The 22,539-nt window shown below is 54.1% G+C and overlaps 3 protein-coding genes across 4 annotated transcripts; 1 reads left to right on the top strand and 2 right to left on the bottom strand.

Moving 5' to 3' along the window:
* Nucleotides 1–3,989: 3,989 nt before the first annotated feature.
* On the bottom strand, nucleotides 3,990–6,276 carry PCGF1 (polycomb group ring finger 1). Its single transcript, XM_032652930.1, has 9 exons — nucleotides 6,140–6,276; nucleotides 5,615–5,720; nucleotides 5,305–5,457; nucleotides 5,079–5,150; nucleotides 4,847–4,952; nucleotides 4,628–4,661; nucleotides 4,443–4,529; nucleotides 4,230–4,310; nucleotides 3,990–4,126 (listed from the first exon to the last, which is right to left on the bottom strand). The coding sequence occupies exons 1-9, from the start codon at nucleotides 6,230–6,232 to the stop codon at nucleotides 4,079–4,081; spliced, it is 780 nt and encodes a 259-aa protein (XP_032508821.1). The 5' UTR covers nucleotides 6,233–6,276; the 3' UTR covers nucleotides 3,990–4,078.
* A 5,918-nt stretch (nucleotides 6,277–12,194) lies between these two features.
* On the top strand, nucleotides 12,195–13,598 carry TLX2 (T cell leukemia homeobox 2). The gene is made up of 3 exons (XM_032653580.1): nucleotides 12,195–12,594; nucleotides 13,042–13,279; nucleotides 13,382–13,598. The coding sequence occupies exons 1-3, from the start codon at nucleotides 12,195–12,197 to the stop codon at nucleotides 13,596–13,598; spliced, it is 855 nt and encodes a 284-aa protein (XP_032509471.1).
* A 1,680-nt stretch (nucleotides 13,599–15,278) lies between these two features.
* Nucleotides 15,279–22,411, bottom strand: DQX1 (DEAQ-box RNA dependent ATPase 1). 2 transcript variants are annotated; one of them, XM_032653570.1, is made up of 12 exons: nucleotides 22,007–22,411; nucleotides 21,386–21,641; nucleotides 20,931–21,124; nucleotides 20,140–20,524; nucleotides 19,552–19,785; nucleotides 19,361–19,460; nucleotides 19,097–19,255; nucleotides 18,828–19,019; nucleotides 16,854–16,973; nucleotides 16,488–16,678; nucleotides 15,965–16,155; nucleotides 15,279–15,743 (listed from the first exon to the last, which is right to left on the bottom strand). In XM_032653570.1, exons 2-12 carry the CDS (start codon nucleotides 21,620–21,622, stop codon nucleotides 15,587–15,589), a joined length of 2,160 nt encoding a protein of 719 aa, XP_032509461.1. In that variant the 5' UTR covers nucleotides 21,623–21,641; nucleotides 22,007–22,411; the 3' UTR covers nucleotides 15,279–15,586. The 2 variants fall into 2 exon arrangements, with proteins under 2 accessions (XP_032509461.1, XP_032509462.1); XM_032653571.1 differs by having other exon boundaries at nucleotides 15,295–15,743; nucleotides 21,386–21,511; nucleotides 22,007–22,126.
* Nucleotides 22,412–22,539: the final 128 nt, after the last annotated feature.

The raw sequence follows: 22,539 nt of genomic DNA on the forward strand, positions 1-22,539 counted from the left end.
CAGGCCTGTCACCAAACAGACACTCCAGCCTTCACTCATGCATCTTCTTATGTAGCGTTTATGTCATCTCTTCTGCTCTCAATTACTCCTGTGTGTCAGTGTGAGGCTCTCCTGAAGGGCCTTTGCTTTCCTCCCCTTCTGTCTCTCCAACATTTTCCCCCTTGCAACCGGGCTTAGGAATGGGGTTGGACAATGGGCTTGGGCAGTCCCCAGATGTGGGTTTGGGGGAGGAGAGGGAAGGAGAGACTAGTAAAGAGAAGAGGCCACTTACAGCAGAGCCCAGCTAAGGTCATCTCAGCAGCCAGGGACTTGTCCAGACAATTGTGGGGCCACAGGAGGGGACTTTTCCCAGCAAAGCCCCTGGAATCTGAGCTGGGGAGAAACCAGATCCTCCGAGGGGGGTAGGAGGAAGGGAATGATTAATGAGGGAGATTAAGAGATTAAACCTGGGTTCTGGGCTGAGGAGCGGGGCGCTTAGCTGTCTCATAGGCTTCCCCCAACCCCAGCTTGGCAGTGCTGCTGCTTTCCAGTGCATCTCTTCCCACCATGCCTCCCACCCCCATGGTCCAACCCTCTCTGACCTGGGTCCTCCCCAGAGCCATCCAAAGACGTGAGCCTACATTGCTGCCTGCCACCCCACCCCCCTTCTGCAACAGACTCTCCCCATTGTCCCTTCAGACATTTGGGGGTCCTCTGCTCCCTCCTCTAGCAGAGATCCCCTCTTTCTCACTTTCCCTCCAGAAGGCACCTCCATTCCCACTTAAGGGTGCCTTCTCACCCACCCCCAACACCCCCTTTCAGAATTCCCTTTCCTCATCACCCCCATCTTTTTTTTTTTTTTTTTTTTTTTTTTTTTTTTTGCGATACGCGGGCCTCTCACTGCTGTGGTCTCTGCCGTCGCGGAGCACAGGCTCCAGACGCGCAGGCCCAGGGGCCATGGCTCACGGGCCCGGCCGCTCCTTGGCATGTGGGATCTTCCCAGACCAGGGCACGAACCCGTGTCCCCTGCATCGGCAGGCAGACTCTCAACCACTGCGCCACCAGGGAAGCCCTTTTAATTTTTTTTTTTTTTTTTTTTCACCCCCATCTTATTTCTCATTCCCTGACACTGCACCTCTGACCCGCCTTGCCCTCCCCAGCCTCTCAGCTTGCAGATTCCTCTACCCAGGCCTGCCCCGGATGTACCCCCTCTTCTTGGCATCCATATCTGCTCAATAAATGACCTTCAGTCCCCTGGATTTCCCACCCCACGCATTTCTCTGAATTCTGTGAGCGTAAAGGGGGGCGGAATCCCCAGAATAACCTCCTTGGGTTGGTGGACGGCCCAGGACAGTCCCAAGAGATGTGCTTGTCCTCCCCCCCCCCCCAGGGGAAATCCCTTAACCAGAGTGAGAGGGAAGTGGGCATTTTAGAGAAGAAACTCCAGGCAGAGGAGCTGGGGTGGGGAGTCCATACATCTCACACACTTCTGGGATGGTTTTCTCTTTCAGAAAACGTTAGTGCAGATATAACCGATTCAGACATAAATTTTAGTTTTCTCACTTCTAGGGCCTCAGGTCTGTGAGTTCTTTTAGGCCTTTACGCTGGCTCACAAAAAGCTCTGTGCAATTGCCGCCAAGCGGGGAGTGTGCAGGCTGGGGTGCGGGAGTGGCGGGATGCTCAGACACTCCCCCACACCCTTACACTGGTGTACCCCTTGGGACTCATTGTTCCACGGAAGTCCCTTTTCCCTATCTCCTCACCCCCGCCCACCCCCAAGTCCTGGGAGAGACTGGCCAGGCTGAGAGAGACGGGTCCTCCTCTGTGCCAAAGGCCAGAGCAAATCTTGGTGCCCCCTCCCTCAGGTGAGTGTGGACCACGAAAGGGGTTTGGTGAGAAAGGGCATGAGGGGCAAGGGCGAGCTTGGCCCTGCAGGTGAGGACCGACGCCTCCACCCGGGCGCCCCGCGAGGTCCCGGGCGCCTGAGGGCGGGCTGCGTGCTGGGAAGGCCCTGCGGCCGCTTCTCTGAGCACAGCGCCGGCGTTCTAGGTCACCAAGCCCAAGAGAACCGTGGGCTTGATTTGCCCGCTGTGGCGCAGATCGAGACCCGAGTGACCCCGAGGGTCAGGATCTGCGTGGGGCAGGCCAGGGAGGGAAGTTATGGACCCACAGATGGAGGGAGAACGGCGCGGTTGCCCGCAGCTGGTCTGCATCAGCCACTTCGGGAGACGCACGGCAGCGGCAGCTACCGCCACCACTGCCACCCCGGCTGACAGACAAAAAAAACGGCCCCACTGAGCTGGGGACGAAGAGGGGAGCCGCGCCAACCCAGATCCAGGCCTGAGCGCCTTCTGCGGCTTCTTGGCCGCTAGACATGTGTCATCAAAGGCCTCATTCCAAGGCTTGGTTCTCAGGTCTCCCGTCTCCAGCAGCCTTATCTTCTGACTGGGCCTGCTAGATGTCAAGCTGCCGCCAAGCCCCTACTGGACTACTCTGTAGGGGCGTTTCCATTCTCCTTACCTCCACTACCGCCCCCCGCCCCGCCCCCGGAAATGAAATGAAAGGTCACACACAAATGCCTTGAGAACCGTCTAAGTGCTGCGTGCTTGAGTGGGCCCGGGAGTACCCAAGCTTAAATTCAGGGAGAAGAGAATGGGGAACGCTGGGATAGATATAATTCATCAAAAACCTCCAGATATATGCTGGTATAGAGGCAGGCCAAAGACACTGAAAAAAGCCCTGATTATGGCTGAGGGAAGGTTTTCTGGAGGAGGTGACACTTAGGCTTTCAAGCTGGTGGGGGCGGTGGGGGGGGGGGGGGTTGGCGCGTTCCAGGCCTGAGGCCTGAAACACGTGAGGCTCGGGAATCTTGGAGATGGTGCCAGGAAGGAACTGGGCCTGGGCCAGTGGCCCTGCAGTGTCCCTACCCTGGTCCCTGCTGCCTGCCCAGGGTTCACCAAGGGTTCTGCCTTGCTGTCTGCAGTCTTTCCACATGTGCCTTTCTCTTGGCCTATAAGCTTCATCCATGGGGAGGGAAGCCCACGCCTACTGTGCCCTGGGAGAGAGCTCAGGTTTTTGCCCCTGAGTCTCTGGCTCTTTTAGCCAGTTCAGGCCACCTTCACTATGGCCTCCCCTGAGCCCCCTGCCACCCAATCTCCATCTGGGGAAGCTCAGACACCTTCAGCCCTCACAAGCTATACCCAATGAGCCCCCTGAATTCATGGAGTCAGACTTTGGCCAGCGCCAGATTTAGACTTTAAAATTAGGTTTAACATTTATGCTGCCTATGCATCCAGTTTGTCCCAGATTCCACAGCAGCCCATTAGCTTCCTTCAGGAGCTCCTTGCTTTGGCCTCCAGTCCCCTCCTCTGTTACTGTCTGGCTCAAACAGACAAGAAATGCTTGCTGAATTACTCAGTGATGAGTTCTCGCCTTATTGCTTCCCTCTTGTTCCTAAAAAGTGCCTCTTCTGAGCACCAGTTCCCTCTTTTCAACTACCCTCTCCACACCCTGGCTTCACCTAGCCCAGGTCCCTGAAGGCCCACTGAATCTCATATGGACAGCGAGGTTTCCAGCTGTGACTATCCCCATGTGTTCTTGCATCCCACTTTTTTTAAGGCTCCTCCCATAGTGCAATTCTTTGTATTTTCTTTCAAATATCACTCTTCTTCAGTCCTGCAGTGGCCACTGTCAAACCCTAACCCCATTCTCACCACTACTGAATTAGGATACCTCCAACTCAGGCCTGCATTATATGTGGCAACATTCAGGGACGGTGAGAGCTCCCCTTCCCTTCACCAAAAAGAGCTGGTATGAATGACCTGGTTTCACTTAGGTCACCTGCAGAGTTCTACATACGTAGGGTCCTCTACTGCTTTCCTTTGGCAATTCACTGAGGGAACACCAACATAGAGAGGCCCTCCTTCTTGATGAAACTCAAGAGGGAAGCAGGACACAAGACAAAGCATGAGTGTGTGGCAGGAAAAAAAAGGAAAAAGATGCTGTTTTTAAAGTTTTTATTTCAAAAAATAAAGCCAAGGTTAATTTCACATAAATATCTGGGGAGGGAAGGGCAGAGGGATAGGTGGGGGCTTGGCCCCTACCTCCTCTTCTCTTTCACACTGTATTGTAAAAGCAAAGGGGATGGCTAAGGAGAGAACAAAGGGAAGAAGCAGTCAGTGGGAACATTCTTACCCAAGAGGCCCCCTCAGTCTGCCCCTGCCCTGGAGACTGCCTTGGCACTGGCTCACCTTGCCGAACCAGCGGGAGAGCCATATCTGCTTCATGGTCATGTGATCAGGGAGAACTTCATTGTCAAAAAGGAGCTGCACCTAGAAGGGAGATAGGGGCACAATTTCAAGAAGTATCCTCTTGCACAGGTCAAGAACTACCCTGGTCTACCCTATACTCTGTTCCTCCTTTCTTAGCCGCCCTCCCAAAAAAACTTACTATGGGATACTCACATGCTGGGGATTTAGCATCAAGCGGTGACAGAGCACCCTCCGGAGATGGCGAACTTCAGCTCTAACAGAACATCGGACATATTTGTTCTGGGGGTGGGGAGGGAAAGGAAGAGAACAGGTGTGTGAGGGAAGGGCCATGGGGTGGTGAGTCTCCTTAAAGAGGACCTCCCCTCAGCCCCGCTCACCTGCAGGATGCTTTTATTCTTGTCTTTGCCAGAACTGGGGAGGGGGGGGAACAGACACAGGTTAGGGAGCTCTATCTTTCCCCTGTCCCTTGCCCAGACCATGATATACTCTCTTCACGTGAACAGACACTCCCTTACTGCTCGCCCTCTCCCTGAGCCCCTCCCTGCCTCTGGGTCATTGTCACTGTCACTTCAGATAGCCCATGACCTGTCCTTCACCTCAGCCGCTCCAGGCATAGGCTCAGCTGCTCATCATAGCGATAGTAGTGGGCTTTTGAGTGGTCGAAGCTGCTGAAGGGGAGGCCAAGGTTGCTCAGGGCTGGCTCTGAGAAAGACAGAGTAATGAGGAGAGTGGCACATGTTCCATACGCTTTTTTCCCCGGGGAGCAAAACTGGGCAGGAGGAATGCTCTGGGGGTTTTACCTTACCCTCCTGTTACCAAGAGACATACCTTCCCCGCTGGGCTGGGTGACCCGGTCCAAGCCTCGGGACTGGTAGAATTCTCGGATCCGTTTCTCTTCACCTAGAAGGGAGTGGAGTACAGGAAGTAAAATATAAGCCCTCCCTCATTCTTTGTCCCTCTAGCTGTCAACCTCTTTACCAAAGCCCTTGTCATCTCAAGCTGTCACCCAGCATCAGTCCTCTAGAGGCCCCTCAAAGTCAGGTTGGTTACTCACTGTCTTGCAAGCCTGGCACTAGCTTGTACACGATGTCCTGCATGACCCGGTCCAGTTTGAGGTTGAGCAGTGGCTGTGTCTCGTGGATCTTGATGTTGCACATGGGGCAGTACTTGCTGGTTTGGAGGTACTTCACAATACAACTCTTGCAGACTGCAAGAAGAGAAAAGCAAACTCTCGGGCCCTCTGGAAATCGGGCTCATGGGCTGGGTGGGTCGCCTGGGTGGTTGGGGCAAGCAGCCTAGAGGCTGGCAGCCGGCTTAGTGGGAAGTGGGGCCTGGAAGAAACAGCCAGGGTCCTGGGCACTCACACGTATGAAGACACTCTGTTATGGTGGTGGCATCCACGAAGTACCCTGCGCACAGGCAACAGACGATGTGCTCATTCAAGTCTTTGATCTTTACTCGGACCTCCTCCTGCGGACATACCCTCCGTCAACGATCACTCTCCCAACCCCAACCCGTGCGCCTTCACAACTTGGAAGTCGCCTCTCATCAGACCCCACGGCCAACACCGCACCCTGCGCCGTCAGCCGATTAGCTCCCGGGGATTGACACTCCCCCTCCGCCCAGCAGAGGGCTCCGCGCACAGCGGGGTCTCCCTCCAAGCCAACTCGCCCCACCTTCCTTTCCCAGGGGAGACTACAAAGGGTGAGCGGCACAATGCGCAGGCGTCCTAGCCTGGAGTTTGGCAACCCGACCGCAATCGCGCAGGCGCATTGGGCACCCTGTCTCTGCGCAGGCGCACTGGCGCCCGGCCAGCCACCGCCCGTCCTGTAGCCGGCCGCAGTTCGCACCGCTAGCCGACCACAGTGGTAACCTTGCCGCCCCTGCACCTCGTTCCGTAGCGGGTCCATCTTGTACACTGACTGGAGCTGGTTCCGAAGCCTCATCGCGATCGCAATCTGGCCCCCCTGAGGAGACGCCATCTTAAAGGCTGATCCCGGCCGGCCACTTCCGGTGCCGCCTGCGGGGCGGGACTTGTCGCCTCGCAACGAAGGCTTAGGTCTTTTCGGATTCGCTGACCCTCTGTAAGGCCCCGCCCATGTCCCTTTCTCGCCGTGTGCTCACCTGAGCCCCACTGGCCCCTCCCCCTCCTCAATCTGTAATTAGGGAGTCGGGGGGTGCCTGGGAAGGGGTCCTATCTCTTTGAGCTCCTGTAGTAATCATCATAATAGGCCCGACATGACCTCGGGACTAACTTTTGGAGCCTGCAAAAGACGGCCGCCTTCAACTCCCAAAGGCCCGGCGGTCTCCTCCCGCCACCGCTCAGGGTCGTCGATCTCCTGTGATGATGTCCCTGCTAAAGAAGCCCCTCCAGGGCCCTCTACTTGTGTCGCCCTCCGCGGCTGACGCGTCCGCATTACGGAGCTTCATCCCGATGGTGGGCCTGGTCCCGGCTTCACAGCGGGGGTTTCTCGGAGCTTTGCGGAATCTCGTAGAGGGTGGAGGGGAAGGAGGGACCCCCAGGGACTTGGTAGTGATCGTACCCCCGCCCCCACACTCTCCCCTGCCGCCGAGGATGGGGGAGCAGGCCCTGCTTAATGATGATGATTCAATCATCGGCGCCTGCGGAGGCCTGGGACAGACTAATGCAGAGCAGATGCCCAAGAAGGAGGGGAGGACGGCTAGGACACTACCACACATGGACACGCTGAGGCAGCGAACTCCTGCGGTAGCATAGGCCCAGTCCCGTACTTGGGGAGGACGCAGGGGCCCTAGAGCTGGTACACCGACGTCCATAGGTACTTTTTAAAAAGTGGGATTAAAAAAAACAAAATAAAGATAAAATTACTGTGGAGTATTAACATCAGGTGCAATTGGAGACTCAAGAAGGGAGAGATACCAGTGGAGACCCCGAAAGACTTTCTGGAGGAATTGGGTCTTTGTGTGGGCACAATTTAGAGATTGGGGGTGGGGGTGGGGAAAGGAGTGTGGTGGAAATAGAAAAGAAAGGCAAAGTGGGGGGGTAGTGAACGGAGAGGGACTGGACTGAGGCCCAGGTGTAGATCTGAGAGTAGTGATAGAAGAAGCAGAGCCTTGTGGAGTTGGGACTTTAGCCTGAGGGCAATAGGGAGCTAAAAGACGTTTTGGAAGCGAGTGAATTATCCTATGAAAAACATATTTGTTCATTTATCTTCAGAGTGAATTAGTGGTAAGGAGTTATGAGATTGGTGATATTTTAATCAACTACTTCTCGCTACAGCCACTGCTTACCTCTCTGTTCCAAGACGCCATTATCTCTTCTCTGGATGATTGCAGTGGCTTTTTGCCTGCTTTCCTTGCTTGTACCTTTACCCCTCTTTAGCCTATTCTAAACATAGCAGCTCACAGTGATTCCAGTAAAACATGAACAAAAAAAGGATACGTGGGGGCTTCCCTGGTGGCGCAGTGGTTGAGAGTCCGCCTGCCGATGCAGGGGACACGGGTTCGTGCCCTGGTCCGGGAGGATCCTACATGCCGCGGGGCGGCTGGGCCCGTGGGCCATGGCCGCTGAGCCTGCGCGTCCGGAGCCTGTGCTCCGCAACGGGAGAGGCAACGGCAGTGAGTGAGAGGCCTGCGTACCGGGGGAAAAAAAAAAAAAAAAAGGATACATGGGAAGTTTTTTTGAGTTGATGGATGTTTATTATCTTGATTGTGTTGATGGTTTCATGTGTGTATACATGTCAGTGTATCAAATTGTACACTTTAAATATGTACATTTTATTGTATGTCAGTTTTGCCTTAAGAAAGTTGCTTAAAATAAAATTTAAAAATGAGGTTTCTTACTTTTCTGTTTAAAACCTTCCAATAGCTTCTCTTTTCAATTAGAATAAAAGTCCAAGTCTTACAATGGCCTTCAAGCCTTGCATGGTCTTTCGCAGTCCCTCAGTCTCTCAAGACACACTGGACCCCCTCACCGTTTGTTCCACAGATACACCAGGATATACTCTCGTGTCCCCAACTTGAAATGCTCAGATACCCAAATGGCCCTTTTCTTCCTTCAGGTCTTTACTCCATGTGGTCTTCTGTGATCAATCTAGATAAATCATAATCCCCCACTCTTACACTTCTTCTTTCTCCTTCCTTGATTTAGTTTTCTTCTTAGCATTGTTATTATTAAGTTTATTGTATATATTTCCTTTTCACCTGCCTCCCCCACTAGAATGTAAGGTGCTCAATGGCAGGAATTTTTGTATTGTATTTACAACTATATTTCGTGGTGGTGATGATGGCCTAGACTAGGCTTTTATCTGTGGAAATGGAAAGGAAGGACTGTGTATGAAGCATTTCAAAGAAAAGAATAATAGGAGGAAGTGAATAAGGAGCTTGAGGGGAAGAATTTCCTCCAGACTGTTGGACTTAAGGTGGCTAGAGTGAAAGCAGGTGGAGCTTGCCAGAAAACTAGAATGGTGGGGTGGAACACAGCAAGTGTCAGAACCAGGGACTGAGGTCTCAGAGTTTTCTGGGTAGCTGTAATAGATGGAACTATTGGAATGGATGAAACCTGAGCAGAGGTAGAGATGGGTAAAGCTGAAGTCTGAGCTCTTAAGAATGCTCACAGTCTTTGGTGGAAGAAGAAAAGTCGGTGGAGGAAAAACATAAGCAGTGACTGTGAATGTCCAAAGATGTAGAATAATATGATATTATGGAAGCCAAAAGAATGGACATTTCAAGAAAAAGTTGATGGTCAACAAAGTAAAACATGTCAGAGGAGTCCTGGATAACAGACACTGGACACGGGAGCTCTCTGAGAAAGGGTCCATGTAGTGAAGCCAGCTTGCGGTGGGTTAAAAGAATAAATAATGGGGAAATGGAGGCAATGGGTATGGGCAGTAAAAGGGAAAAAGAAACACATAATTTCTCTTGAGAAGTTGGGCAAAGACTTTGTCCAGATAGTAGAGACCTAAGACAGTTGGGGGTAGGAAGGACTAAATTGATAAGAAAAATGATGATACAGGAGTGGGGACATGGCACCAACAGCAGGACGGAAGACAAGATTCAGGCGGATGGGCTGGGAATGTGACCTCTCCCTTTGAAGCTGCAGGTTTGAAGGCCTGAACAGAAACTAGCAGGAACTATCTTGCTAGAGAATCAGGGAACTAGCAAGGTAGAGGCAAGCCGAGAAATTCCTAGGACTGTGGCTGACAGAATTTTTTTTTTTTAATCCCCAGAAGATGTGTATATACTACCAGGTTTGTGACCATTCTCCTCCAAGGATCAGTTGGGTAATCTCTGGGTGGCTGTGCCATCTGTGCTGACCTCAAAAGGCAGGATATATATATATAAAAAAAAGGCAGGATGTAGAGTAAGCAGGTATACAGGTCTGCACAATGCTACCTTTTTCACCTGCATTGATTCACTCATTGATTCATTCAAGAAGGATTTATTCTGCTTGATTGGAGACACACTAGTGCTCACTGTCTCCTGAGGCCCACCCCTAGAGTGGGAAAGGGGACTGACAAACTCCTAACCTGCAGGCCAGTCCCCTTGAGAGACTTTATTTACTTTACTGTCTCCCTAGGCTCTCTGTTCTCATCCAGGGAAATCCAGCCCATTGCTATCTCTGAAGGGTTTGCCTGAACCGTGGAGGTTTCATGCTCTCTAGTAGCCCCAACCCCTCTACTGCTGAGAAAAGATGCTTGGAGTTCTGTGAAGGCTTAGGGGAGGTGGTGATATCTGTTTCCTTCACCAAGACAAAAACAGCTGCCAAAGTAGCAGTACCCGCCCCCAGCCCCCAGCCCCCGCAACCCTTTCAGAAGGGATTGTTGGCAGGGTGGGGGAATAGCTGGAGAAATGGATGATGGAGGTGGACAAGACTGGGGGAGGATGTCACATATTATTGATGCCCACTGCCTCCCTCCCCCATCGTTAACCCCCTTCAGATTGAGGTTTTCTGAGAACACTGAGGGGCTGGTGGCTTTGTATGAGTAGAAAGCCTACTCCCTTCTTTCTCTTCCTTATCTTCCTGCCCAGATGCCCAAATATCATTCCTGGTTCCCTGGAGAGAAAAGACCCCTTACCGTGCCCTAAGCGCCAGGCTGCCAGCCCATCTGCTAGGGAGAAAGGAGGGGCAGAGCTTTCCCCAGGAGATCCTGGAGAATCAACTGGAAGATCCGTGCTCCCAGGGAGACCCATCTACTAGACTTAGAAGGCATTTCGGCTCACACGGGTAACTGGCAGCCTGTAGGGGAGCACCGGAGTGGGCTGCAGCGGAGGGGCTAGAGCTGGCACAGTGGGGTGGGGTACTTTGGCCACCACGTGCCGAGGCAGGCCAAGCTACTCATCGTGCCCACCCTCCGAGGGATGGTAAGAACATCCCCCTCCAGGCGCCCAGTCTCACCGGCTCAGAGGCGCCAGGAACCAGCCCCCCCAACCCCGGGGTCCGGGGCGGGCCGGGGAAGGTAATGTAATTCAGACCCAGCTAACCCGATTATGGCGGCCTGCACCGGGCTGGGTGGCGGCAGGGGCGGGTCTAAGGCACAGGGGCCCGGCCGGCCCCGGGTCCCATCCCGGGGAAGGATGCAGAGTTCACACGCTCCCAGCTCCTGGGTCCTCGGCAAGGGGTCACAAGGTCACCGAGCAGCTTCTGTCTTTCCCCACCTCCCTTCTCTGACACGCTCCAGGCACAGTTTCCTGGGCTTGGGTGGAGTGAAGCAGCTTTGCGAAATGAGGCGAAATGAGGCGGTTAGGATCCTCCGAAGAGTTCTGTGAGGTCCCACAGAAGTGGCGATTTCTGTGGCGATTTCGTCCTCCCGCCTTTGCGGGGGTGGGAGGGAGTGTGTGAGAATAGACTTCCTAGGCGCAGAGTGGAGGGGCAGAGTCCCGCGTTGGTGGTTCCCTGTTGGGGGCAGAACGCCAGCCCCAAGTCCCCACCGACCTGAGTTGGCTCGGGTAGAGCCACGGGTCCGCTTTACACCGATTTCAGAAAATCGAAATTCTAAGAAACACTGGGCACCCATTACGGGCGCTCCCGAATGCAGCTAGGGCCCCTATGGGAGAGGCCGGGAGGAGCACCAGGATCACTGGCCCGGAGTAGTTGTTCCCCGCCCTAGCCCACCGGACGCCCTGCCACCGCCTTCCCACACCTGTCCTCTTCCCGGGCCTCCAACTCGCCGGCCCCGTTCCCCAGCCGCTTCCCATCTGAGCCAGAAAGCCACAACGAGATTTGGTCTTCGAGAGCATTTAGGCGGGGGCCACAACGAATTCGGGAGTCGTCAGGCAGGACCCATCGGGAGGCGAAGAGTGGGGGCTGTGGGAGGAGGCACCTGCAAGGAAGCCGGTGAGGCCGAGGAAACCCCAAAGGCGGAGGCCAGCGAGGATGGAGTTGCCTTGCGCATCTCGGCTGACTCAGCGCGTAGCGGCCCAAGCACCGGCCCCTCCCGTGCAAGTTCATAACACCCTCGCCACCTTCCCCCCTCCAACACCCCCACCATTCCCGCCGGCCAGTCTTCCCCGCGCTCAGAGCAAACAGGCGTCTCTTCCCCTTTAACAGGCCCGGCCCCGCCCCTGCCCTACCCCCAGCCCCCACTGCCCACCCGAGGCTGCTCTGTCAGTCACTGCCCCAGCCCGAGCCGGCCAACCCTCTCCACCCCGGACTCGGGCAGAGGCCCTGGCAGTCCAGCGTCCATCTGCTCTTCAGAGTCAGCAAGGGCGCTCCTGGGGCCCCAGTGGGTCGCGCTCCCCCGGGATGCGAGTCCCTGCGCCGACGCCCGGCAGAGGCCGGCACGGGCGCGGTTACTCCCCGTACACAGGGATGAAGATGTCCTGGGGGCCCCGGCGCCTCTCCACGGCCAGCCCCGCTGGCCCCTGAGGCCACCGCCCCAAACGCTCCGCTGCTGGGCTCCCAGAGCTGTTTGGGGCGCCCTCCCCAACTGCCAAGCCTCCTGCGGTCCTCCTTGACGCGGACCCATGGAGCCGGCGGTGTTGGCCTCGCACAACCTCCCGCACCACGAGCCAATCAGCTTCGGAATCGATCAGATCCTGAGCTGCCCGGAACCCCCCGGGAGCGGCCTAGGCCCGGGTCGAGCGGGCCAGGGCCATGGGGAGAGTGTGGCGTTCTCGGGTGGATTTCACGGAGCCTCAAGCTACGGCCCCGCGGGCTCGCTGGCCCCGCTACCAGGCAGCTCTGGTGTGGGCCCGGGCGGCGTGATCCGCGTCCCGGCGCACCGCCCGCTGCCAGTGCAGCCGCCCGCTGGAGGCGCGCCTGCTGTTCCTGGACCCTCGGGTTTGGGCGGCGCCGGGGGCCTAGCGGGACTCACCTTCCCTTGGATGGACAGCGGCCGCCGCTATGCCAAGGACCGGCTCACTGGTGAGGTTGCCCGATCCCTCCAGCGTCATGCCCCACACTGACCCGGTATCCTCATCTTTGATCCTTCTGCTCCAACTCAAGGTCCCCTTTCGTACCCTCCGCCCCTAATCCCAGGGGATCCTCCCTCAATTTGTATCTCTTGGTCCCGCTGCTGAGAGGCGATGGGGAGGTAGCTGCCGTCGATGCCCGCGCCCTCCTCTGCAGTTCGCTGTCCACACCGCGGGAAGGGCAGGGTGAAGTTACGGGGGACGTCTCTCCCTCACCCAAGTGGGAGGGCCATTTCCGAGGCCTTTTCTTGTCTAGAAGCCTCTACTGGTGCGGGGTCGAGCTTGGGGCACCGTAGGGACCGGGCGCGGGAGCTCTGCAGCATTGGCAGCCGCGCTCTCTTCTCAGTGACACCTCGGGCCGCCCCGAAAACCCTGCCTTACTCTTTCTTCCTCCCTGTAGCGGCGCTCTCGCCCTTCTCCGGGACGCGCCGTATAGGTCACCCCTACCAAAACCGGACCCCCCCAAAGCGGAAGAAGCCGCGCACATCCTTCTCCCGCTCGCAGGTGCTGGAGCTGGAGCGACGCTTCCTGCGCCAGAAGTACCTGGCCTCGGCCGAGAGGGCGGCGCTGGCCAAGGCCCTGCGCATGACCGACGCGCAGGTCAAGACGTGGTTCCAGAACCGGCGCACCAAGTGGCGGTGAGGCGCGGGTCGGGCGAGGGACCGGGCCGGGCCAAGTGGCGGTGAGGCGTGGGGCGGGCGAGGGCCGGCCTCGCTGACCCCGCGTCTCCGCCCGCCCAGGCGCCAGACGGCAGAGGAGCGCGAGGCAGAGCGGCATCGTGCGGGCCGACTGCTTCTGCACCTCCAGCAGGACGCACTACCGCGGCCGCTACGGCCGCCGCTGCCCCCGGACCCGCTCTGCCTGCACAACTCGTCGCTCTTCGCGCTGCAAAACCTGCAGCCCTGGGCCGAGGACAACAAGGTGGCTTCCGTGTCCGGGCTCGCCTCAGTGGTGTGAGCGACGCCTGCCCGACCGGCCGAGTGCTCTTTTCCGGACTTTGGCGCCGCGTGGAGCCCTGGGCCCGGGGCCTTGGAGCGCACGGCCGCCCACCCCGTGGTTCCGTAGCAGTGGAGCGTGTGAGGAGGAGGTGGCCTTGAGGCTATCGTCAAGGGCTCCTCGGCCACTGCCGGCTCCCAGGCCAGCGTTGTGCTGTTGCCCCGCGCGCTTAATCGTGACCTTTCCCGCCATTTTTCACTTAGACTGTGGCACCGCGGCTGGAACCCGAGGCGCTGAGGGGGCGGGACCTGCAGTATGATAGCCAATGAGACGCGGGGAGGGGGGCGGGCTGGCCAATGGCTGCTCTCTTGAGGGACTCCGGATTCTTCAGTGGGTGTGTTGGAGCTGGGGTTCTGTGTGGCTGGAGTAGGTTTACAGGCCCGGCTGGAGTCAGGAGGCTGCAGCCCGCACGGGCTGGGTCTGTAGCAAAGGTGTGAAGGAAGGAAGGAAGACGTCAACGACAGAGGAGTAATGGAGGAGGTGCTGGAAAGCGAGTCCGACTGACCGCGACAGGAACCAGAGGGTTATCTACGCTGGGCGTCTCATCCTTCAACTGTAAAATAATCGCTAAGGACTTTGAGGCCATGTTGTCTGTGTGTTTAACCGGCTGACTACGTCCTCTCTCTTGAGCCTTACAAGTGGGTGGCAGGCGAGACGGATACTTACACACTCAATGGAAGAGAAAATCTGGGAACACTAATCTGGCTCTGGTGTCCCTCGGGGACAGAGAGGGAAGAGGAGGAGGCACTGGACAAAGTTAATGGGCCCAATGGAGTTAGGGTGAGCAGAATTTGGCAAATAATTAGGAAGTGATAGGCCTAAAAATAATCAAAGGTAATTCCCAGGTTGGAAATGTAAAGGATCAAGAAATCAATGGTGTTGTGGATGATGAAAGGGAAATTGGGAAGATAGAACCAAGATTAACTCTGCAGGCAAAACTAAATGCTAGACCTAGAGAGAATAAATTCTGGAAAAATGCCGTTTGGGGGAGGTCAGTAGACATCCACATAGAGGTAGGAAATAGGTGGAATGATGAGAACAGACAGAATCTCCAAGGGAGGAAACTGAGGCAAAAAGCAAAGTTCTAAGGATTAAAGGTTCCTTTCCATCAATTTCTATAAATACATTTACAATGTGCAAGATGATTGAGGATATCAAAATTAATAGTCCAAAGGAAGAAAAGGGAATGCAGTACCCAGCTGAAAAGAGAAAAGCATGATGACCTTGAAGTTGTTAGAAAAACTTGTGAGTGGGCCAGGGGCTGCTGGGAAGCTTGTTGATGGAAAGTTAAGAGTTTGGGTATGGCTGCAGTAGCCTTGAGGTTTAAGAAGAGCAGGATTTAAGTTGTATGAGAACAAAAGGGAAGACTTTGTCTGATTCTTATAGCACAGCCTTTCTTTCTCCCCTGGAGGCAAGAGCAGTGTGATAGAGGGAGGTAAGCTTTAGGCAGGGTTAGAGGCCAACTGTAGTCAAACTACTCATGTTCCATGTTAGTGACAGCTAGGTTAGTCATAGTACAAGTCTTGACTAGAGGTGGGAACCAGGCAAGAGGATGTCACTGTTGGAGTTGACTCTTATTCTTTCATACTAACTCATCTCTAACTCATGGATATTGCAAATGCCGCAGAACCAAACTCAAATTTGACACCATATAAAAAGAACTTTTATAGACCAAAAGGGAACACAAGGATGGGTTTGGCATAAGTTGGGTGTATGAAAGGCATGTTAGTTCCTCTCCAATAAATAGAAGAAAGCTAAGGAAAGGGTCCTACTCTGTTTAGACTGTGGCTTACCCAATTCGCTCCACTCCCAGCCCACCATTTCTTGGAACTCAGGTTCCAGTATTTGATCCTTAACTTTGGGCTTCTAAATCTGGCTGGCTGCCTAGGTGCTAGCCTGAAGGAAGATCTAATGTGATGAGATGAGCTCAGCTTCACTCCACAGGCAGGTCACTGCAGGACACAGGCATCTCCAAGCTCTTGGGTGGAGGAAGATTCACTCCCTGTTGAAGAATCTGCCATTTCTTCCCTCAGCTGGTTCAGGAAGTCTCTGCTCTCACTAGGGGGCAAGTTACTCAGGAAGTATGGAGGGGCCAATTCCACCAGCCTGACAGAGACAGTTATAATTAGATGATTTCTGTATCCTCTTTTATAATGCATGTTGTTAAACTTCTTACTACCCCTTCCACAAACCCTGTCTCCTCAAATCATATATTAATACAAACCACTAAGACCCCCCTCCTCTTCTTAGGGTCTCTAAATCCCTAGCTTTAATTTTGGCCCCAGGAAGAGGAATGGGTAGTGTAAGAGGGTTGTCAGGGAACTCACATCTGTGGTTGAATCTCAGAAACAATGGAAAGGCAGTTGTCTTTGGAAACGGAGAAATTGTGGTAAAGCACCCAGGGCGGGGGTCTGGCAGGAGCCCTGCGGCTTCTGTAGCAGCAGTATGGGGAGAGCTGGGCCACATGCTTATGGGTTAGGAGCAGGTAATTTCCAGTTCCATCTGTGTCTCGGGCCACCTCATTGAAAGACAAAGATATTGAAGGAATAAGTGAGAGTGAAGTGTCAGTAGAAGAAGGAAAAGGGGGTTGAGAAAGAATTATTAGCAAGGGTGGTGACAGTATTAAAAGTAAAGCATACCTCTAGGTGTTATAGCCCTACCATACTACGATACTGTATGGCATCTCCATAGCCCCTTGTATCCAAAACCTCAAAGGAAAAGTTTCTCCTGGTTCTAAAGAATCCTTTGTATGGCCACCTGGACCCCAATTTCAGAGGTGACATACACCAATCTTTGCTTCCTCTACGTTTTGCTCCTTTTATGACCCTCACCCCAACTCTTTCCCCTAACCTTAAGGAAGTATCCTGACACCAGTGCTTTCTGAAGGTCTCTGCGATTCTGCTCAGAGCCAAAGGCTGGTTGAGACAAGGGAAGTTCAATCCGTTGCATGAGTTCTAGGAGTTCTCCCCGAAGTTTATGGGCTTGGCACAATGCTGCCCAGTTTAGACCCCGAGCCTGGCACCAAGCCTTGTCTGCTCCACCTAGGAATAGAAAGGGACCGGCTATAGCTAAAGCCCTTGAGACCCCCAAAAGAACCCAACCCTTGGCCAAAGGGCTTCCTTTTCCTGGGAATAGAGATCTGTCAGCTGGTTGCACACCACTTCCTCTCTTTGGAAAATCTGGATTCTGTAAGGGGATGCAGGTCGGACCACTCACTCTGTATAAAGGCTTCATACACCTGGATCAGAGAGCTGTGATCACCATCCACGTGTTCCAGTGCCCGACGCAGGGCAGCTTCTTCTGCACAGAGTGGAGGATGAGTAAACCCAGGGGCAGCTGGAGGCAGAAGAGAGGAAGTTCATTTTGGGGAATGAGAAAGGACAGCAGTGTACCGAAGAGGTAGAAGTGTCACTTTGGGAACTTTATTCAAACGACTTCTAGAGACTATGCAGTTTATTAGACACTGAAGATAAATAAATGAAAAACAGTCTCTGCCCTCAAGAAGCTTGGGAGAGATCAACAAGTAAGCAAACTTGATAAGCCCAATAGGTGTGCAGGCCAGTATCTGAAGTTTGAGTAGGAATTAGTTCAGTGGAGAAAGGGCAGAGGGAGTATTCTAGACCACGGGGATAGCATGTTTGGAGAACTGCAAGCACCTAGTATATGAGTGGAGGGGATGGCATGTGTGGCAGGGTGGCAGGAGATTAAGCCGGAGCGGTAGGTATGGGCTAGGTTAAGAGAGGCTGGATGTGCTATGCAAATGAGTTTACATTCTGTTCGGAAGGTAGAGAATAGCTGATGAAGAGTTTTTAAAAGTCCACGTGTTTGGAAGAAGTTCACATGATTAGTCAGGAGGCTACTAAAGGAATCCAGCTGAGTAGTGATGAGGTAACACTGGCACTGACTGTGAGTATGGAGACGAACAGGTAAATTTTTAAAAAATTAGGAAAAGTGAAAAATAATAATGAAAAAACCTGGAGAAAGTTTAGTCTAGTATGATGATAGTGGAGCTGCAGAGATGATTGTATGATTTGGTGGTGGTGGTGGTGGTGGTGGTGGTGGTGGTAGGGGGTAGTTTAAAAAAGTGCTCAGGCTTGGGCTTCCCTGGTGGCACAGTGGTTAAGAATCTGCCTGCCAATGCAGGGAACATGGGTTCAAGCCCCAGTCTGGGAAGATCCCACATGCCGGGGAGCAGCTAAGCCCGTGTGCCACAGCTACTAAGCCTGCGCTCTAGAACCCGCGAGCCACAACTACTGAGCCCACGCGCCTAGAGCCCATGCTCCGCAACAAAAGAAGCCACCGCAATGAGAAGCCCACGCACCGCGACGAAGCCCGTGTGCAGCAACGAAGACCTGACACAGCCAATAAATAAATAAGTAAAATAAATTTATTTTAAAAAAGTGCTCAGGCTCAACAAAAACGACAACAAAAGTGCTTGAGTTCAGTTCTGGGTTGAAGTATTATGGACAATTCTGATAGAAACATCCATCAGGAGTTAGATATATAAATCCAAGATTCAGAAGAATGATATTGTGGCATTTCAGACGATGGGGGTGAATGAACTTGCTCAGAGAGTTCAGGGAATGGGAAGACAAGTGGGGCAAGGACAGAACCCTGAGGTCCAACTTAACAGTGGAGGAGGAGGGATGAAGCAGAGGAGGAAGAGCTCAAGAGATTAGGGAGTGGCCAGAGGGGTAGGGTGAAAACCACAAGGAGCGGGTCACAGAGGCTTAGGGAGGGGCAATTTTAAGGTGGGAATGGTTGGTGTTCTAAGTGTCAAAAGAAAGTCATGAACAGGGGCTCAAAAGTGTTCATTGGGTTAGGTCTCTAGGAGGCCACTGGTGAGCTGAAGGCTGTGTCAGTGTTGTGGTGGGCCTGAAGCTGGAATGCAGCAGGCGAGGAATACCCTAGACTGAACAGGATAGAGATTATTCTGTATAGCCGAAGGGGAGTGTAGGGTTGAGGAAGAGGGGTGCAGTTTTAGTAATAACAGGTAGGAGAGATTTAAGCATATTGAGGGGCAAGAACCAACAGAGAGATCGGAGAGGGATAAGTGATGAAGCCTAGTTCCTTAGGCACTGTGAGCGCTGGGAGCTAGAGGAAAGTGGAATGGGCTGGTTTTAGGAGCACCAGAACACCAAAGGGAAGGCTGAAGTGGCCATAAGAGCCAGAGAGAGAAGCGATTTATACCAGTGAGCATGGCGGCCAGGGTGAGCATCTCATCCACACAGTCAAACTCGCACGAGGCCAGCAGGGCTTTGGCCAGATCAGGGGCCAGGGGAAATTCTGATAGGATGACTCCCAGGTCTGACAGGTCCCCATTATCATCCAGGGCTGCCAGATAGTCTAAATCTTCCAGGGCCTGCATCAGTGCTTCTGGAGCTGCAGAGGGAACAAGGCTTACAGGGCAGGGGGTCTCAGAGCCTAGACAGCAGGACTTGGGCAGGAGGGGTGCTCACCAGGCTGGTCCAGGAAGTGACACTCCCCTGGCTCTGCAATCTGTCTCCTCTTTAGTAGTAATATCAGGGGGCTCAGATTCTCCTCACACACCCTGGGTTGGGGCAGCGGGGGAGCCTCTCGTTCTAGGAAGGACTTAGGATACAGGCAGAGGCAGGATCCTGAGGGGAGAAAGACCTGGGAAAGAAGACCACTGTAGATTTCTCAGGGCTCGTGGGTTGGTGACTCTTTTCGTGTTTGACTTCATTGAGGGCAAAGGCTCTTACCTGGTAGGACCCCTGTTGCCCGCAGTCGTCTTGCCTCTGCCTGACACTTGCTGATTGGTCTCAACACTTGGGATTCTGCTCGGATCTGAGGATTGTAAACCTGTCACCACCCCCCAACCAAGGCCAAGACAGATGAGAGAGGGCTATTTCTATATTTAGCCCCCACGTCCCCTCACCTCTCTTGCACTCACACTTCGAAGCTCCAGTCCTGAGTCAATGACATGTCGGATGGAAGGGAGGGAGAAGGAGAAGTCGGCCAGCCAGTGAGTGACCACAACCTTTCGGGCACCCGATTCTATGTCCTCATACACAGCCTGAACAGCTTGTCCACAGCCTGGGTGAAGGGGCAGCACCCGTGGTGGAGGCCCTTGGTTCACCAAGGACCCCCCATCCCTGGACAAGGACTCACAGCACAGGGAAATTTCCTGAGGAAAGGGGTGGGGTATTAGGGTAGTTCTCACCTTTGTGGGTCACAGACCCCTTTGAAAAACTGACGAAACACTATGGCCCTTCACTCTGAAAAAATGCACATACTCATAAAGTTGGGGTGTTATAATTTCAGGAGCTCACTGAACCACAAATCCCTGCATTGTATGGAATCAAAAAGAGGGTGGTAGACCTTTTTACCCTGAAACCCCAGAGTTTTTCCTCAGGACTCCAATGGAGAGTAAGTACTAGAACTCCAATGTTCCTGACAAGCATTGCTCACATTCCCCCCCCCGGGACAGGAAGGGACAGACATGAGGCATGAGTACCTCCTTTTGCATCCCATGTTTTACCTCCTCACTGGGCAGGTACACTAGCACATCTCCTGGAGCCTCCTTCCGACACAATTCAAGCACAGCTTGGCAGGCAGCTTCCACTCTATCAGTAGGGACAGTGTCCCTGTAGACGGGAGTGGAACACCTGCCAGTCTCTCCAAGTACATGTACAACAGGAGGATGGCCCCAGAAGGCCTGGAGCTTAGGTTCGAGGGCTGGGTCAGTAACTACAACCACTCTGGGGTCCCCTGGAAGGTTTCCCAGCCTGGCATCTCGCAGGAGCCCCTGGAGCAAATCTGAGGCCACTGACCGCTCCTGAGCCTCATCCAGCACCAGCACACCCCACGCTCCAGTGCCCCGGGTCGAGGCCACCTCCTGCAGAAGCAGCCTGTCCCAGCAGAACCTGTTGACATTGGCAGTGGGCAGAGGAGTCAGTGTAGACAATGACCAGCCCCAGAAGTCCAGAGGAGCTTCTCCCCAGGGGGCCTAGATTCTGATAGTAAAGATCAGAAAAAGACCCCGTGACTGACTTCCTAAGCCCATGGACCTCTACCTGTGACCCACAACCCCACTGGGGACACTGTTCACAAGCTGTGCTCCAGTTAGGGAAGTGAGACTTTCATGATGAGGGTGAGGTTGGACGTCTGAGGTCCCTGGCTGGGGTTAAAGAGCTCAATTCAGCAGTCATCATGCATGATTTAAAGGGTGAGCTAGGCTGAGGGAGGGAATGGCGAGATAGCAGAAGACTGGGCTTGTTTCTACTGGATGAGGGGAAGGAGATCTGGGGTCAGGCCTGCAGGGGGCCACACCTGAGCAGGGTGTCAGGCCCAGTGCAGTCCTCTTGGGGGATGCTGTATCCAACCTCATGACCCAGGGTCAGGTCCATTTCATCAGCAACTTGCAGGGCCAAGCTCAGGGCTGCCAGAGGGTAGGGCTGAGTCACAGTTACCCGGCCCTTCTGGAAACCCCTGGCCAGCACAAACTCTGCACACCACTGTGGGATCTGGGGTAAGGGTAGGGAAGGACAATCAGTCAGCAAGATATAGAACTCCAGTCAAAAGTGCTGGGGGAGCTGTGGCCAGTTTAATCTCTTATTTGGGGAGTCCCCTGGTCCTTCACCAGCTACCCTGGGGCCAGCCTGTCTCCTTTTACCCACCTCCCTTATTACTCCACACAGCTCCACCCTGCCCCCCACCCCCCTCCCCCGCCTCCCTTGTCCCGGGAAGAGCCCCTCCGTTTGTCCACTCCCAGAATCTTCCCCAACCTGGGTGCTCTTGCCAGAGCCAGGCTCTCCAGACACCAGCACCACTCCACTGGGGCTACTCTCCAACTGCTCCAAGAAGATAAAGCGAGCAGCCCAGATAGGCAAGGATCGGCGCTGCTCAAGCAGCTTGTAGTAGCGGGAAGAGAAGGGGAGCCCGTCAAAGGGGTTCACAGCCAGTTCAGAATCCCCAGGGTTTGGGCCAGACTCTTCTTCCAGCCCGAGAACCTGAGAGGCCATGGTGGCTGTCTAACAGGACCTACAGAAGGCAGGGCAGACATCAAGGCCTCGTATTTGGTGACTGACACCATCTGCCCACCTCAGCCCTGATCCCTAACCTGTACCCTCAAGTGATAATGCCCCGGGGTCCATCCTTCCCAGTATTTCTTGCCTGCCAGGAAAACAGTGGAGAGTCGAGTCTCCACGTAAGGGACTATCAAAAGTGGACTATTACCCTGTAGTCAGATAGTAAAAATCCTTTAACTAACACAGGGGTCCTCAGGGGCAGCAGGAATTCTGTGAGACATGGTAATCTGTGGGAAGGTCCCCAAGGGAACAGAATGAAGAATCAGAGGAGCGGGGTAGGAATCAGGGAGCAGGGCCACAAGGATCCTGGATTCAAACCTGCTTGCAGCTCTGAGACGTGTCAGGATGGCAGCCAGTTCCAGACCCACACAGCAAGTCACCAATAACCCTGACCTGCTGTGAAGTACAAAGGTAAATTCCGGCTCCACCCTGGGGTGTGCCTCAACAGTCCTAAAGACTGTTTTGGGGTGGGGCCATGTGCTCCACCTTATTTAATCTGGTCAGCGGCCTAAGGAAAATAGGCTCAAGCCACCACACTGAGCATGTGTGAACTCTGCAGACTTTGTGTACTGTGCTCATTAGTGAAAGGCATCCTGGGACTTGCAGTTTTGCAGCTTTTTCCTCACATACCTGGGCTGAACACCCAAGCTAGGGTCCAGTTGTTTCTGGGCCTTCAGCTCAGTTACACTTCCTTAATATCACGCATTTCTTGACATGAGGAGGTGATTGCAGACAGTTCCATTCTGACCACCCCCACAAACCCACAAGGAAGCCCTCATCCCTGATCCCTACAACCAAGGGAAAAGGAACTTGCTATGGGGCTTCTGAGACCCAGAGAGGCAACAGAGACC

Source organism: Phocoena sinus, chromosome 13, assembly GCF_008692025.1.
Source record: "Phocoena sinus isolate mPhoSin1 chromosome 13, mPhoSin1.pri, whole genome shotgun sequence".
NCBI classification, from domain to species: Eukaryota; Metazoa; Chordata; class Mammalia; order Artiodactyla; family Phocoenidae; genus Phocoena; species Phocoena sinus.

Coding starts and splice junctions, on each gene's coding strand:
- PCGF1 (XM_032652930.1), bottom strand. CDS start 6,232: ATGGCGTCTCCTCAGGGGGGCCAGATTGCGATCGCGATGAGGCTTCGG. Junction 5,151..5,304: donor AGTGCCAGGCTTGCAAGACA/GTGAGTAACCAA, acceptor ACTCCCTTCTAG/GTGAAGAGAAACGGATCCGA. Junction 4,530..4,627: donor AGAATAAAAGCATCCTGCAG/GTGAGCGGGGCT, acceptor CCCCACCCCCAG/AACAAATATGTCCGATGTTC.
- TLX2 (XM_032653580.1), top strand. CDS start 12,195: ATGGAGCCGGCGGTGTTGGCCTCGCACAACCTCCCGCACCACGAGCCA. Junction 12,595..13,041: donor TGCCAAGGACCGGCTCACTG/GTGAGGTTGCCC, acceptor TCCTCCCTGTAG/CGGCGCTCTCGCCCTTCTCC. Junction 13,280..13,381: donor AACCGGCGCACCAAGTGGCG/GTGAGGCGCGGG, acceptor CCGCCCGCCCAG/GCGCCAGACGGCAGAGGAGC.
- DQX1 (XM_032653570.1), bottom strand. CDS start 21,622: ATGGCCTCTCAGGTTCTCGGGCTGGAAGAAGAGTCTGGCCCAAACCCT. Junction 19,461..19,551: donor CAGGACTGGAGCTTCGAAGT/GTGAGTGCAAGA, acceptor GGGTGGTGACAG/GTTTACAATCCTCAGATCCG. Junction 19,020..19,096: donor TCACTTCCTGGACCAGCCTG/GTGAGCACCCCT, acceptor TTCCCTCTGCAG/CTCCAGAAGCACTGATGCAG.